The 12,108-nt window shown below is 36.4% G+C and overlaps 2 protein-coding genes across 7 annotated transcripts; both read right to left on the bottom strand.

The window, feature by feature from the left end:
- Positions 1 to 131: 131 nt before the first annotated feature.
- On the bottom strand, positions 132 to 1,951 carry LOC124193735. Its single transcript, XM_046587704.1, has 6 exons — positions 1,815 to 1,951; positions 1,549 to 1,735; positions 1,444 to 1,462; positions 1,007 to 1,222; positions 744 to 930; positions 132 to 622 (listed from the first exon to the last, which is right to left on the bottom strand). Exons 1-6 carry the CDS (start codon positions 1,898 to 1,900, stop codon positions 406 to 408), a joined length of 912 nt encoding a protein of 303 aa, XP_046443660.1. The 5' UTR covers positions 1,901 to 1,951; the 3' UTR covers positions 132 to 405.
- A 1,059-nt stretch (positions 1,952 to 3,010) lies between these two features.
- On the bottom strand, positions 3,011 to 7,502 carry LOC124193634 (isoleucine--tRNA ligase, mitochondrial-like). 6 transcript variants are annotated; one of them, XM_046587556.1, is made up of 19 exons: positions 7,354 to 7,502; positions 7,192 to 7,291; positions 6,854 to 7,133; positions 6,637 to 6,788; positions 6,526 to 6,575; positions 6,093 to 6,415; positions 5,933 to 6,031; positions 5,779 to 5,849; positions 5,485 to 5,721; positions 5,283 to 5,391; positions 5,154 to 5,211; positions 4,863 to 5,001; positions 4,627 to 4,787; positions 4,396 to 4,533; positions 4,092 to 4,317; positions 3,880 to 3,986; positions 3,669 to 3,814; positions 3,409 to 3,602; positions 3,011 to 3,350 (listed from the first exon to the last, which is right to left on the bottom strand). In XM_046587556.1, exons 1-19 carry the CDS (start codon positions 7,383 to 7,385, stop codon positions 3,072 to 3,074), a joined length of 2,901 nt encoding a protein of 966 aa, XP_046443512.1. In that variant the 5' UTR covers positions 7,386 to 7,502; the 3' UTR covers positions 3,011 to 3,071. The 6 variants fall into 6 exon arrangements, with proteins under 6 accessions (XP_046443512.1, XP_046443513.1, XP_046443514.1 ...); XM_046587557.1 differs by having other exon boundaries at positions 3,409 to 3,599; XM_046587558.1 differs by having other exon boundaries at positions 6,854 to 7,100.
- Positions 7,503 to 12,108: the final 4,606 nt, after the last annotated feature.

Below are 12,108 nucleotides of genomic sequence, written 5' to 3'. Positions count from 1 at the left end.
ATGATTAGAGAATCTACACTCTAAAAAAATTGAATCTTTGTGTTTGTTTATCTATTCGCGATAACAGGCATGCATTTGACTGGCTGTGGTAGAAAAATTTGCCAAGAATTAAGAAAAATGAGGATCGAGTCTCTTATGTGATCACCACACCATTCGTTTATTTTTTGAAATGACGGGCGCCAATTTATAAAAACATCAGTGGTTAAAATAATAGGGCTGAGATGATTTTTTGATAGAGCCTGTATAATTTGCGCGTAGCATCTCCCGTCATTTATACAAGCATCACATATATATATTGAACGCTCATTAAAGAAATGCACAGAACATAAAAATTGATAGACTACCGGCTAATAAAATATTTTTAAAACGAATTCAATTTAACAATATAAACCAAACTACTGAAATTTACTCCAAGGGAACATCATTGAAGGAATCCAAAAAATCCTCGTTGTTTTCCTGTTGGCTGACATATTTCTCAGCATAATCGGCCAAGGAACGGTTGATCGAATTCAAGCTGTATGGGCATTTACTGAAATACGTGTCGCACGACGCTCCGCTCCTCGCCTCAGAAATGGCCTCATGAACTTTAGTGCCCGATAACAAGGCATTCAAGTAAGAATTCCTTTGAAACAAACAAACAAACAAATATTTAATTCGACAAATAGCTTCAAACAAATCGTTTGTTCATATACAAATACAATACACTCCAACTAAATATTTTTTTAAATCGTCTAGGGACTTACGAGGCCAATCCGTCGATAATTTTTTCAAATGATCCCGCAGTTCCTTCGGACATTCGTTTCGTCGAAGATGTTATTTGGGAGCATACAGCTCTTTGCAAACAGCTGGGCGCATCGATATCGTACTGGTTTTGAAGAGCGTCATCAACTCGAGATGCCAGGTTTGTCAAAATACTTTGGATGTCATCACCTAGCAAATTTAGGACCAAATTGGATGGAAAGCGAAATTAATATCGTCCTCATGTGAAAACGATTGCAACGCTTACTTCGTCCGTACGGTGAGGTACTGACTCCGGTGAAAGAGTAAATGAATAGAGGGATAAGGATGATTGCCGCCAAGCCGATGATAACAGCATAGATGATGCTGCCTGAATTGACGCCGAGAAGACTTGTGCTCGTTCCATATGACGGCGTGGTCGCATAGTTTGAGCCATAATAAGAAGACGTGCTGCTGGCTCCAAATGGGATGTTTAGGAATGGCACTAAAAACAAATTCGGTTACACGTTGTTACTCTTTACTATTCTAACATATAGAAACGGTAAAACTAATCTCGTCTCATTCTTTTCGTCATCTTGTTTTACTTTCCACGACTCATCTTTTCTTTTTTCTTTGATTCACTTTTTTTCTAACTAAAGAGATGAGACAGAGGTTTGTTTGTTTTTTTTGTTGTTTTTTAACGCAAGATTTCGTATACTCTCTTACCAATAAAGGAGAGTCCGAGCTGAAAAACAAAAAAACAAAAAGAAAACACGAATGGTCGTTATAGGTTTATTAATCGTAAAAATTTATGTTTGAATTCGGAATTACTTGTAAGTTATTTCCCGAGCCTGCGGTAGTGGTCAGCCCAAAGAATTTCCCCTTCCTTTTACTGGAAGTGGCAAGATTGCCACCTGCTTTGCTGGTAGAAATGGTTGGATCGTAAGAGTCAGACTGGGCAGAGAAGCTTTCACGTCTAGATGATGTGCGGTTTGCGACACTACCTAATAAATCAGCGCTAGTGAACAAACAAAATTAGATTATTGATGTTCCAAAAATGAATCAACAGTAATGATAGTTTGTTTGCTGATGAATACTTTTTGTCGGTGGCACGCGCAGTGACAACCAAAAACGCGTGGCTTCCAATAACGACCAAAAGAAGGACAGCTTTAATGTCGATCATTTTCGAGACCGAGGGAAAGAAGAGGTTCAACGTAAATGATGGAATTTGTCAGTATTTCGGGTATTTATATCAGGGATTTCGTTGACCTAGTTCTTGGCAAGGCGACAAGAATCACGCAACAGGTTATGAGGCGACATCAACGATGCATAAAACTATTCATTTCATTGATGGAAGAAGTGCTGCACTATGGATATCCGGACCTCCACCCTTCATTGTGTCGGGCGGACTTGACGTCGTCTTCCTGTTTTCTTCAATCAGAAGAAGTGTTGAAAAGTGTCTTTTCGCCCTTTTGTTATTGAATTCCTCTTGTGAAACATAATTACTTTTGTCCTCACTTATTTTTTTCCCTAGCAACTTTTTAGTTGACGCCTTTTCCATTTTATGCAAGAAATCTTACTAAGAATCAAGTTAATCTTTCCAGAATAGTGTCGAATCCAAATTAGTTTTTACATGAAATTATTATTTCATGTAAGTAGCGATTGTTTATTTAAAAAAAAAGCGCTGTATGTGCCAGTTTCAATAATATATTCCAATATCGTAATGATTTTGTTCTGGAACAAAAAGCTTGTTATTAGTTCTATCAGATTTTTGTTTAAACCGTTGTGCGGACGTAATGAGAATAAACCGCTGCCGTACGAAATTCTTACTTCGATGGTGGACGATTTAGGTGACGAGACAGTCGAGACTTCAAATCGCCACGAATATTTTACGCATAATTCATAGCCATTTGAACTAGGTCAAATGGAAAATGCGGAATGGGGAGGGTCGCAACTTCAAAATCAATAACCCCACCTGTTGTCCTCGGAGGGTCTGCACAATTTCTTTTACTCCCTATGAAAAATGTTGCGTGATGTGCAATAGGGGAATAACATACATGTTAATGTCAAAAGACGCTAATAGCCGCTTGGTAAGTGGAGTGGAACAATGGATTTTTTAAAAACTCTTTGTCACTTTAGGCTTCGGCCTCCTTCTTTTTTTTTGTAAAATATAAATAACTGCAGACTATTCCCAACAAAATCCAATTTGTGTTGTACCCGCTAAGACTTCTCAAAGAAAAGATGGAGGATTGGAGGGCCATTTAAAAAGAGATAGGCAGTGAAGGTCACCCAATCTTTTACTAGCGTTGTCCTACGGACCCGCAATTCATTAATTTATTAGAACATTGATTATGTTACAAGGAACAAACTTTCAAGCATGAACAACATAAATTGCCATCTGAGGAAGTGTATCTCCTACAGCGAGAGCAAAGAGCTAACTTTGTTTTGGATAAAGTGATTTGAATTCGACCAAAATGTTGAAATTCAATTTTTGTAAAACTGTCATCTACATTGGAATTGTCCAGCTCCTTTGAGATGGAATCCTCATCATTTTTGCCAAGCAAAGTCACCATTGATACTTGGAGAAGGTCGCACAATGCTGAATCGTGAGTTTTCTCTTCTGATTGTAACATCTATCAAAATAATTTTTGTTTAGAAAAATGAAATAGATCAACTCGAAAATGAACTTACCTGCAACAGGTGGAGATCTCGAGAATCAAAAGCCGAAATTTCAACATTCCATTCTTGAGTGTTCAAACGACCAATCGCTTTGTTAACTGACTGGCGTAATGACAATGACGGATGAATCCGATCAACTACATCAGATAAATCAGATTTTTTCATGTCCGCGAATTTCCGATTGCGAAATAAACCTCCATTATCTGCTAGTGAAAATTGCGACGTCATTTATACGATAGTGTCCCGAATCAAGAACGTAGATCGTTCCAAACCTGCTCGCCATGGATGATGCATTTCAATTTCTTCCGTCAAATGTGGAAGGATAGGAGCAATTATTAAGGTGATCTGATCCAGAATTTCACTGAGCACAAATAAAGCGGAAAGTCGATCCTCACTTGTGAGACTGTGGCAATAAAGACTGCAAAGAAAAGTATTAAAATCATTCATTCTAAAGAAACGAGAAAAGAAATCTATTCATTTTACCGATGTTTCACAATGCTGCAATAAAAGGCAGAAACACTAGTATTGATGAAAGCGGAAACCAAGCTTGTGACTTTTCTAAAATTCATTTCTTGGTATGCCGACAACGCCTGAAAGATTGCACAATGGGTTGATGAATATAAGTTGTTTTTTTTTTTTTAAGTTATAGGCCTACTGAGATTATGTGTAAATATTAAATTTGATAAATACATTACATTTTCGGCGAATTCAGATAAAAGGTGAAGCATGTACTGATCAGTTAAGCCCAAAGTTGTGGGATTAGTTTCTTTAAATTGGGAGCAAGTAACAGCATTGAGATTTCCCAATAGAAAACGTAAAACTGAACGCATCTTTTGAATGTCCTCTGAAGCTTGTTGAATTGAATGGATACTAACTGATATGTTACCGCCATTTGCAGACACATGACTAGCGACCCACCAACTTAATAATAAAAGAGTGTTAAGAGGCAAAGCAAAAAATGAAACGAAAAAGTGAAACAACAATTTAAAAGCAATTTACCGCAAGGCATCGATGCCGACAGCAGGCTGTTTTTTCCCATCACCATCAAGAATCAGATGTGGATCAATAACATTACCTAGGGATTTAGACATTTTTCTGCCTTCGTGATCTAAGACGAATCCGTGTACAAATATATTTCTAAAAATCAAAACCAAAAAATCGTAAGAAAAACGGGAAATGTTTTCTTCCAAAGAAATGTTATTTACAAAGTAAAACATAATGCAATAATACTTGTACGGGGCATGACCAGAGCTTGCTACTGACGTCAAAAGCGATGACTGGAACCATCCTCCAAATTGATCTATCCCTTCCAAGTAGAAATCAGCTTGCTTCCCTTGTGGCAAAACTGAATTCCATGAAACTCCACTATCGAACCATATATCCATAATGTCCTAGTTTTAATTTTGAACAAAAATTTGATTTATAAATGAAGAAACATTATAATTCTCCAATAATCAAATAATTACCATGCCCTTAAATATTTGACCGGGAATTAAATCCAACTTTTTTATCAGTTCCTCTCCAATTAGATCTTCAGGGCTCATGCGCCACCATTCATCAATTCCTTTTTCCAACGTTATTTTGCACACCTTTTCAACAATATCTCTAGAAAATCATAAAAGAACGTGAATGGTCCATTCAAATGTGTAAACAGTAAAAGTAAAAAATAATAAAAAACAAAAACAAAAAACAATATGTGAAAAAAGAACATTTTGCATTCAAGTCAGTTTTTGACTTTTGGCATATTTTTAACAAACCTATGTAAAATAGCTTCTTTCGTAGGAGACAGCGAACGGTAGAAAACTGGAATTGGAACTAAAGAAAAAGCGATTGCATAAATACGACGATACACAGCAATTAAATAAAAAATGATATGAATATCACACCTCCCCATGAGCGCTGCCTTGAAATACACCAATATGGTCTAGTGGCCAGTTGGGTAAGCATGGGCTTTTCGAAATTTTCTGGAACAACCGAAACATCTTTCATAGCTTCCTATTAAAAACAGGAAAACAATTAATAACAGAAATCTTCAAACAGCGTATGAGGCACGCGTAAAGCAGAAAATCCAAGAGAACATCAACTTACAATTGACTTGGTTTTTATTTTGTCGGTATCAATGAACCATTGAAGGCTCGCCCTCAAAATAACTGGGAGTTTTGTCCTCCAATCATAAGGATAGCTGTGCGTGAAATTTTCTTTGAATATTACATCATTTTGTAATAATTTTAGGACAATATCTTGGCCCTTATCTAATACATCATTCCCACACAAGTCACTCCCAGCATCTGCAGAGTATTTTCCATCTTCATCTACCAAATTTAACTTAAAGAAAATATGTTAATTAAGTAATAAACTATTTTAAATAATAATATGTCATACGATCGGCATTTTATGCTGCAAAGCTACCAAGAAGTCATCTGGTCCGTGTGCTGGCGCAGTATGAACAAAACCTAAAAAGAATTTTATTTTATTATTATTTTTTGTACCTTTACTTGTTTTATTGATTCAGTATATTATTTTTTAGAACAATTACCTGTTCCTTTTTTCACAGAAACATGATTTCCTGGTAACAAGGGCATGCTCTTATTTTTTCGAAATGGATGTGAATAGTAATGACCATTAAAAATGTCTCCTAATGTGATAAGTAGTGAATATTTGGAACATGAATATTGAGCTTTCATTTTCAATGTTACCATCAAATTCTTTGATCAGAGTGAAATGACAAGACCATAACTGCTCAAGCGAATGGTAGAGCTCCAATGCAATTACCAAGTACTTATAATCTTTATGAGATTTACACCTCACAAGGCAGTATTTCTTGTCTGGATTATAACAAACAGCTTGATTTGCTGGTATTGTCCATGGTGTTGTAGTCCACACTACCAAGTAAACAGGAGCTTCTTTAGAACTATCAGCTATACATTCAGGCAATGGTGTTTGCAGGGTTATCTTCAGGTAAATAGAAGAGCTAACATGATTCACATTATATTCCAACTCAGATTCAGCAAGAGCAGTCCTAAATTTAAAATAAAAGATCATTTAAATACTGGAATACATATTTTAGATTAAACACAATCTTGAATCAATTAAAACTGAATAGCTCTTGAGAATAGGTTTTTATTTTACCTTGAGGATGGAGACCAATAGACAGGTTTATAATCTCTGTATACAAGTCCCTAGAATAAATAAATCTTAAAATTCAACCAAATAATAATTACAAAAAATACAACAAATTACTTTATCATAAAGGTCACAGAAAATTTTAAGTTGTGAAGTGACATAGCTTGGTGTAAATGTAAAGTAGCAGCCACTATCCCAATCAGCCATAACTCCCCAACGAGAGAAGGCTTCTTTTTGGCACTTAATGGTGTCCAGGGCAAATAATTTAGCTAAATTAGAATGGACACAGCAAATTAAATGTCTCTGTGAAATTGAAAATAGCAGGTACAATTACCTCTCTGCCGTATTTCCAATGAATTTGAATTGAGTACATCATGTGTTTCCAAAGCTTTTAATTCAATGGGAAGTCCATGACAATCCCATCCCGGAACAAAATGTACTAATTTTCCAGAAAGCAGTTTATATCGTGACAATATATCCTTTAATATTTTATTCAATGCATGTCCCATATGTGGCTTTCCATTAGCATATGGTGGGCCATCATGCAAAATGAACTCATCTTCATTCTGCAAATTTGTTCTCTGCCATTTATATAATTGATCAAAGGATGCTCTCTGATAAAAGTTTAAATTTTGAAAATGAAATTGAATCACACTTTAACAAGGCAACTACCTTCATAATAAACAGGTCACGTTCCTTTCGTTGAACAGAACTTATCCGAAGAGGAAAGCCGGTTTTTGGCAACAAGACACTGGTACTGCTGGACGCCTTGCTATGTTAAAACATAATGAGATTAATTTAAAAAAATTTCCTTCTATTACTACCATTTTTTACCGAGAAAATAGTACAAACAATAACACAGTCATTTTTCTGCAGATCCCAATTTCTCGAATAGATCCCAGTATCCCACGCAGGCATGAATACAAATTCTAGGGGGGTATTATTTTTGTTTATTATTTTTTTTGGTCGTCTGCAATAGATTAGAATATCGATAGCGATACTGGGGTGTCGGTAAAGTGCAGGGTGCAGGTGCAGGTTGGACGGGGGGTAAAGTGCGGAGTCTGGAGTGCAGGGTGCGGTGGGTAAAATGCAGGTCCATATGCCGCTCACAGAAAGTGCAGGTTAGGTTTTATGTTTAAAAAAAAAACTGGCGGTGTAATAATTTAATCACAAATTTACATTGAAACTTTTTTTTTTATTTCGTTAAATTTTGAAAAGTTGTCAATACCATGTGGCTTCTGCGTTCTGCCACGCTGAAGATGAAAAAAATGACTGCGCCAAAGGCCAAACGTTTTGGTTTTGCAGAATTCACGTTGACAACTTTTCAAAATTTAACGAAATAAAAATTTAAAAAAAAAGTTTCAATGTAATTGAATTATTACACCACCAGTTAAAAAAAAAAACTGGTTAAAAAAAAAACTGGTATACTGCGGCTGTGTTGGATTCCCTATCCCAGTTTCATGGTAAAAGTAAGCCGATTTGGAAACTTTAAAAAGCGCATCTAGTGAGTGTGTCAGCTACTACGCTCAGCTACTTTTGAGAGCCTAGATGGCTCTTTTTAACGTTTCCACTTCACAAATTCTGACAGAATCCGCATTAAAATCTCTGAAAATCGGCTTGCTGTTACCCTAAAACCGGGTAGGGAAGCCAACTCAGCCGTGAAGCGACCAGGTCGATCCTTAGCGACGAATCGCACAGTAACTTTTTCTACTGGGGAAAGTCGATTCTTATCGACTAGTCTATAAGGATCGACTTGTCCATTAGAGTTTGCCTTTTTGATAGCTAGTTTTTATTTTTGTAATGATTATTGCACGATATAAAATTAAAGGTACACTCTCGCGCTATCCTAGTCTCTTGGAAGAAACGGCGGGTGTTTAGTATAGGGTCCCAAGATTCCCCACCAGGTTCGCTAGTGTTGGGGGCTTATCCCCTCTCGGGGGTATAGTAAAAATAGGGTTTTTCGTTCTTAATCATATAAAATTAGTAATCAATGAGGCCAGAAATTGATATTATTTAAGCTTTATTTCATTCCCTATCCTTTAATACCTAATTCATGTAGATTAGGCAATTTTTTATATGTTTAATTTGTGATTGAAAATCACAATTTTTTGAAATTAGCGCCAAAAAAATCAAATCAGCAATTTTTTTTCCGGAAAAACGGTCTCCTTTTTTTAACTTTTCTTTTTTCTTGCCAATGTCCGGTAGAGGGAGTTTTTTTTGTTTCTTAAAAAAAAAAAACAAAATTTGTTGCATGGCTTACATCCGGTTTAATGTAGATTTGGATTGTTTTTCTGTGTATTTGCTTGCGTTTGTCCAGTAGAGGGCACTTTTTTTCGCAGTATTTTTATTGAATTAATAATTGAATTTTCAGGTATTTCGGAGTCTCCGAGTCCCCTTGAAAGAGCATGACAATTTTCCTGATCAGAATGCAGTTTTCACGTACTTCAATGTTCCACCCTTTGGACAGCGTTAGTTTTTTTGTTCCCGTCGAAGACATGGACTATCGCATCTTGAAATTTTACGCAGTAGAACGTTTTTTATTTCAGCATATCGAATTGCTCGATTTCTAAATTCCAAACTTCCAAAATTCCCTTAGAAGAAGGAAATGGTTTGTTAGTAAGTTTTAATCTGGCATTACGAATTTGTTTTTATTACCGATTTCCCCCTTTCGCACGAAGCGTCGTAAATGACGATTTCTTTTTTCTTTGTTTTTTCAAATTCCCTAACCGGGAGTGTGTGGTTACTGATAATGCAATCGAGATCTGTATAGATATAATTGTTGAATGTTTAATAATTTTCTATTAATAATTAAAAAAAAGGTTCATTGTTGAATATTACCGATGATGTTGTTTGGTGGCATTTTCATGGCTTCGACGAGCGGTGTTATGGGATAAAAAAACGAAAAAAAAACAATATCATACGAAAAGTATAAGATACAGGTGAAAATTGTTTTTTTACAATAGAACATGGAACAATAGAAATGAGAAATGAAATTTTTTTAACCCTTATTGGAATTTTGTTATGTTTGCAATTTTGGTGATAGTGGGACTGGGACCTCTTTCCATGTTGAGCTCCAAATCTTCTTTGTTTTCCAGATCTTCCAACTGAAAGCCTTTCAGTTGGAAGATCTGAATCTCCCGTTTCAGTGAAAGGTGATGTCTTCTGATTTCGTGTTGTCCATCTTGACGATTGCAGCACAATGATGTGCTAAGTGTTGCCATCCATTATATACCAACCAGTTGACGCGGTCTATTCGTAAGATTGAGTAGATGTAAAACTTGTTTTTAAAATCGGGTGGTGGTGACGCGAATTCCAAGTTGATCTAGCGCGTTTCTTCGAACGGTCAACTATTTCTCTCGTTCTTTCCTCATGAAAAAAGTGGTTTTTGTTGATCGTAGTTTTCCCCCTATAATGTTTCAAGTTGAATATGTAAGCTTTTCATGCAAACTTGTATGAACATCACTAGTGGTTTAATTAAAAGTTAAATTTTCGAGTATAATTTGTTGTTAAGCTTGACTAGATGTAGGGTAAAACGTTTGCTGTTTTTAGAATTGAGTGACGGTGACGCGAATTCCACGTTGATTAAGCGCGTTTCTTCGTACGGTAAACTATTACTCTCTTCCTTTTCTTGTGAAAAAAGGGATATTTGTTTATCGATCGTCAATGGTTTTTTCCCAATCATGTCAGGAAGCTATTACATTTCATCAAGTCGAATACGTAGGTCCGTCATGCAAATTTGTATGGATATCACTAGTGGTTAAATTAATAGTTGAATTTTCCCCTGTAATTTGTTGTTGGTTGACTAGCTTCCCTGTTTTTCGTAAAAATAGGACGTTGGTTTTCTTTGAATAATACGAGGTTGGTTCGTCTTTCTGGGTACATGCAACAGTCGTTTTTGTTATGTTTGGATGGAGTGTTAGAATGTTACGATTGAAATCAGTCAGTTATTTTCGTCGCAAGCGTTGAACTTGATTGCCACGGCTTCCTCGTTGGCTCTGAATTTTTGCGTATCATGTCGGAGGACGAAGGTCGTGAATTGAGCGATGAAATTTAAAAAAAAACTGTGGACTTTTGCGGGTTGACATCTGAAAATATTCGGGTCATTGAAAGTCATTATCGTTGTGGAAGTAATCGACTTCTGAAGTATATGGATCTTTACGAGTTGAATCCAGAAGCCGAAGTATGTTTGTATTAGATTTTTTTTAAATACTGTAGCCCTATTTTCTAAATGTTGTTATTTGTTTTGTAGATTGGCTTGCTTTTTCAATCAAATTATGACGGTGTAAGTCGGGGTTTGCGGCATTGACTAAGCATTTTGAGCGAAGAAGCGGATGTAATTTTCGTGAAGCCAAGGAAATGTTCCAAGACAAACAGCCAGATCCCGCGAAAATTAGTTTGTGGTCGGTTCGGATTGTAAAAATTCATCTGGATTGTTCTCCTATTTTTAATATTTTGTTTCTTCATGGAGACGATTGTCGTTTGGAGTTAGACAATTTTCCCGTCGAAACCCCATGGATTTGTTACCCTATAGTGTGTTAAAATTTTTTCGCACTAATATGTCTTGTGTATGTGATGGTGTTTTGTTTTATCGAAATGTCACTTTTGTTCTAAGGCAAATTATCGCGTTTTCGAATAATATTTAATTTGTTCAAATTTGCCTTGTTTTGAGTTGTTACATGTGATTTCTTATTATGATGCGGATATTTTATTACAAAGATTGTGTTTTATTCCTTACTTGAACAAACCTTTCGTAAGTTGGTAATTTTGTGACAAGGTCAGGCTGGTGAGGGGTTCATACCATGATTCATATAAATACGTAATATGGCAACGTCGCTCGGTAGCTTTGGTTTGTTTGTGGCATTTCCGATAAACAAGTGCGGACTTTAATCACAGTGGCACTAATTAGTTTTGTTATGTTTTTTTTTAAAGGAAAATGCACAAAAATAAAGTTCTGGTATCGAAAAAAGATTCCAAGAAGTCTGAAAACACTTCATTTACTAGTGGATCCAGTCATAGTGAGCATAGTGTAGCACAGGTGATAAGTCTAAATAGACTTATTTTGTTATTGGGTATTATTGGTGCATTTGGTGGTTTCTTTATAAGGTGGTTTTCAATGAGGAATCGAATGGTGCGCAGCTTTCTTCTATTAAAGTGGTTGAGGATCAACCCTGTTCAGCAGTAGCCTCGTGCAGTCATTCCACAAGTTCTTTTGAAGCTTGTAGTGATGTATTGGATAATGTTGCCAAAAGCATTCGTAAAGCACCTGATCGATTAGTTTTTAATTTGTTTTTAATTGAAAATTACCAGAGTGATCGCACTCTTCTCGCACTTTCTCAGCGGCTGCTGCCGCTGCCACTCTGGCTGCCTGGGCCAAGGTATTTTCTTGGTTGGCGTCCGTCAACATAGCTTGCAATTACCTTTCAGTAAAGAGAAACGAACGCGCTTCTTTTACAGACTCGAAAGCATCCGGATCGCGCAGCAAACATTCCGCTCTTGGCTCCGCAAGAGCGATCGAATCGCTCCGACGTTCCTTAGTAATGTGGAAGAAGGCCCATCCCCACTGCTCGAGAGCGGCCTGCACAGGGTGTT

Source organism: Daphnia pulex, chromosome 5, assembly GCF_021134715.1.
Source record: "Daphnia pulex isolate KAP4 chromosome 5, ASM2113471v1".
NCBI classification, from domain to species: Eukaryota; Metazoa; Arthropoda; class Branchiopoda; order Diplostraca; family Daphniidae; genus Daphnia; species Daphnia pulex.
The sequence above is the reverse complement of the archived record's forward strand: the minus strand, read 5'-3'. Positions and strand labels throughout refer to the sequence as shown.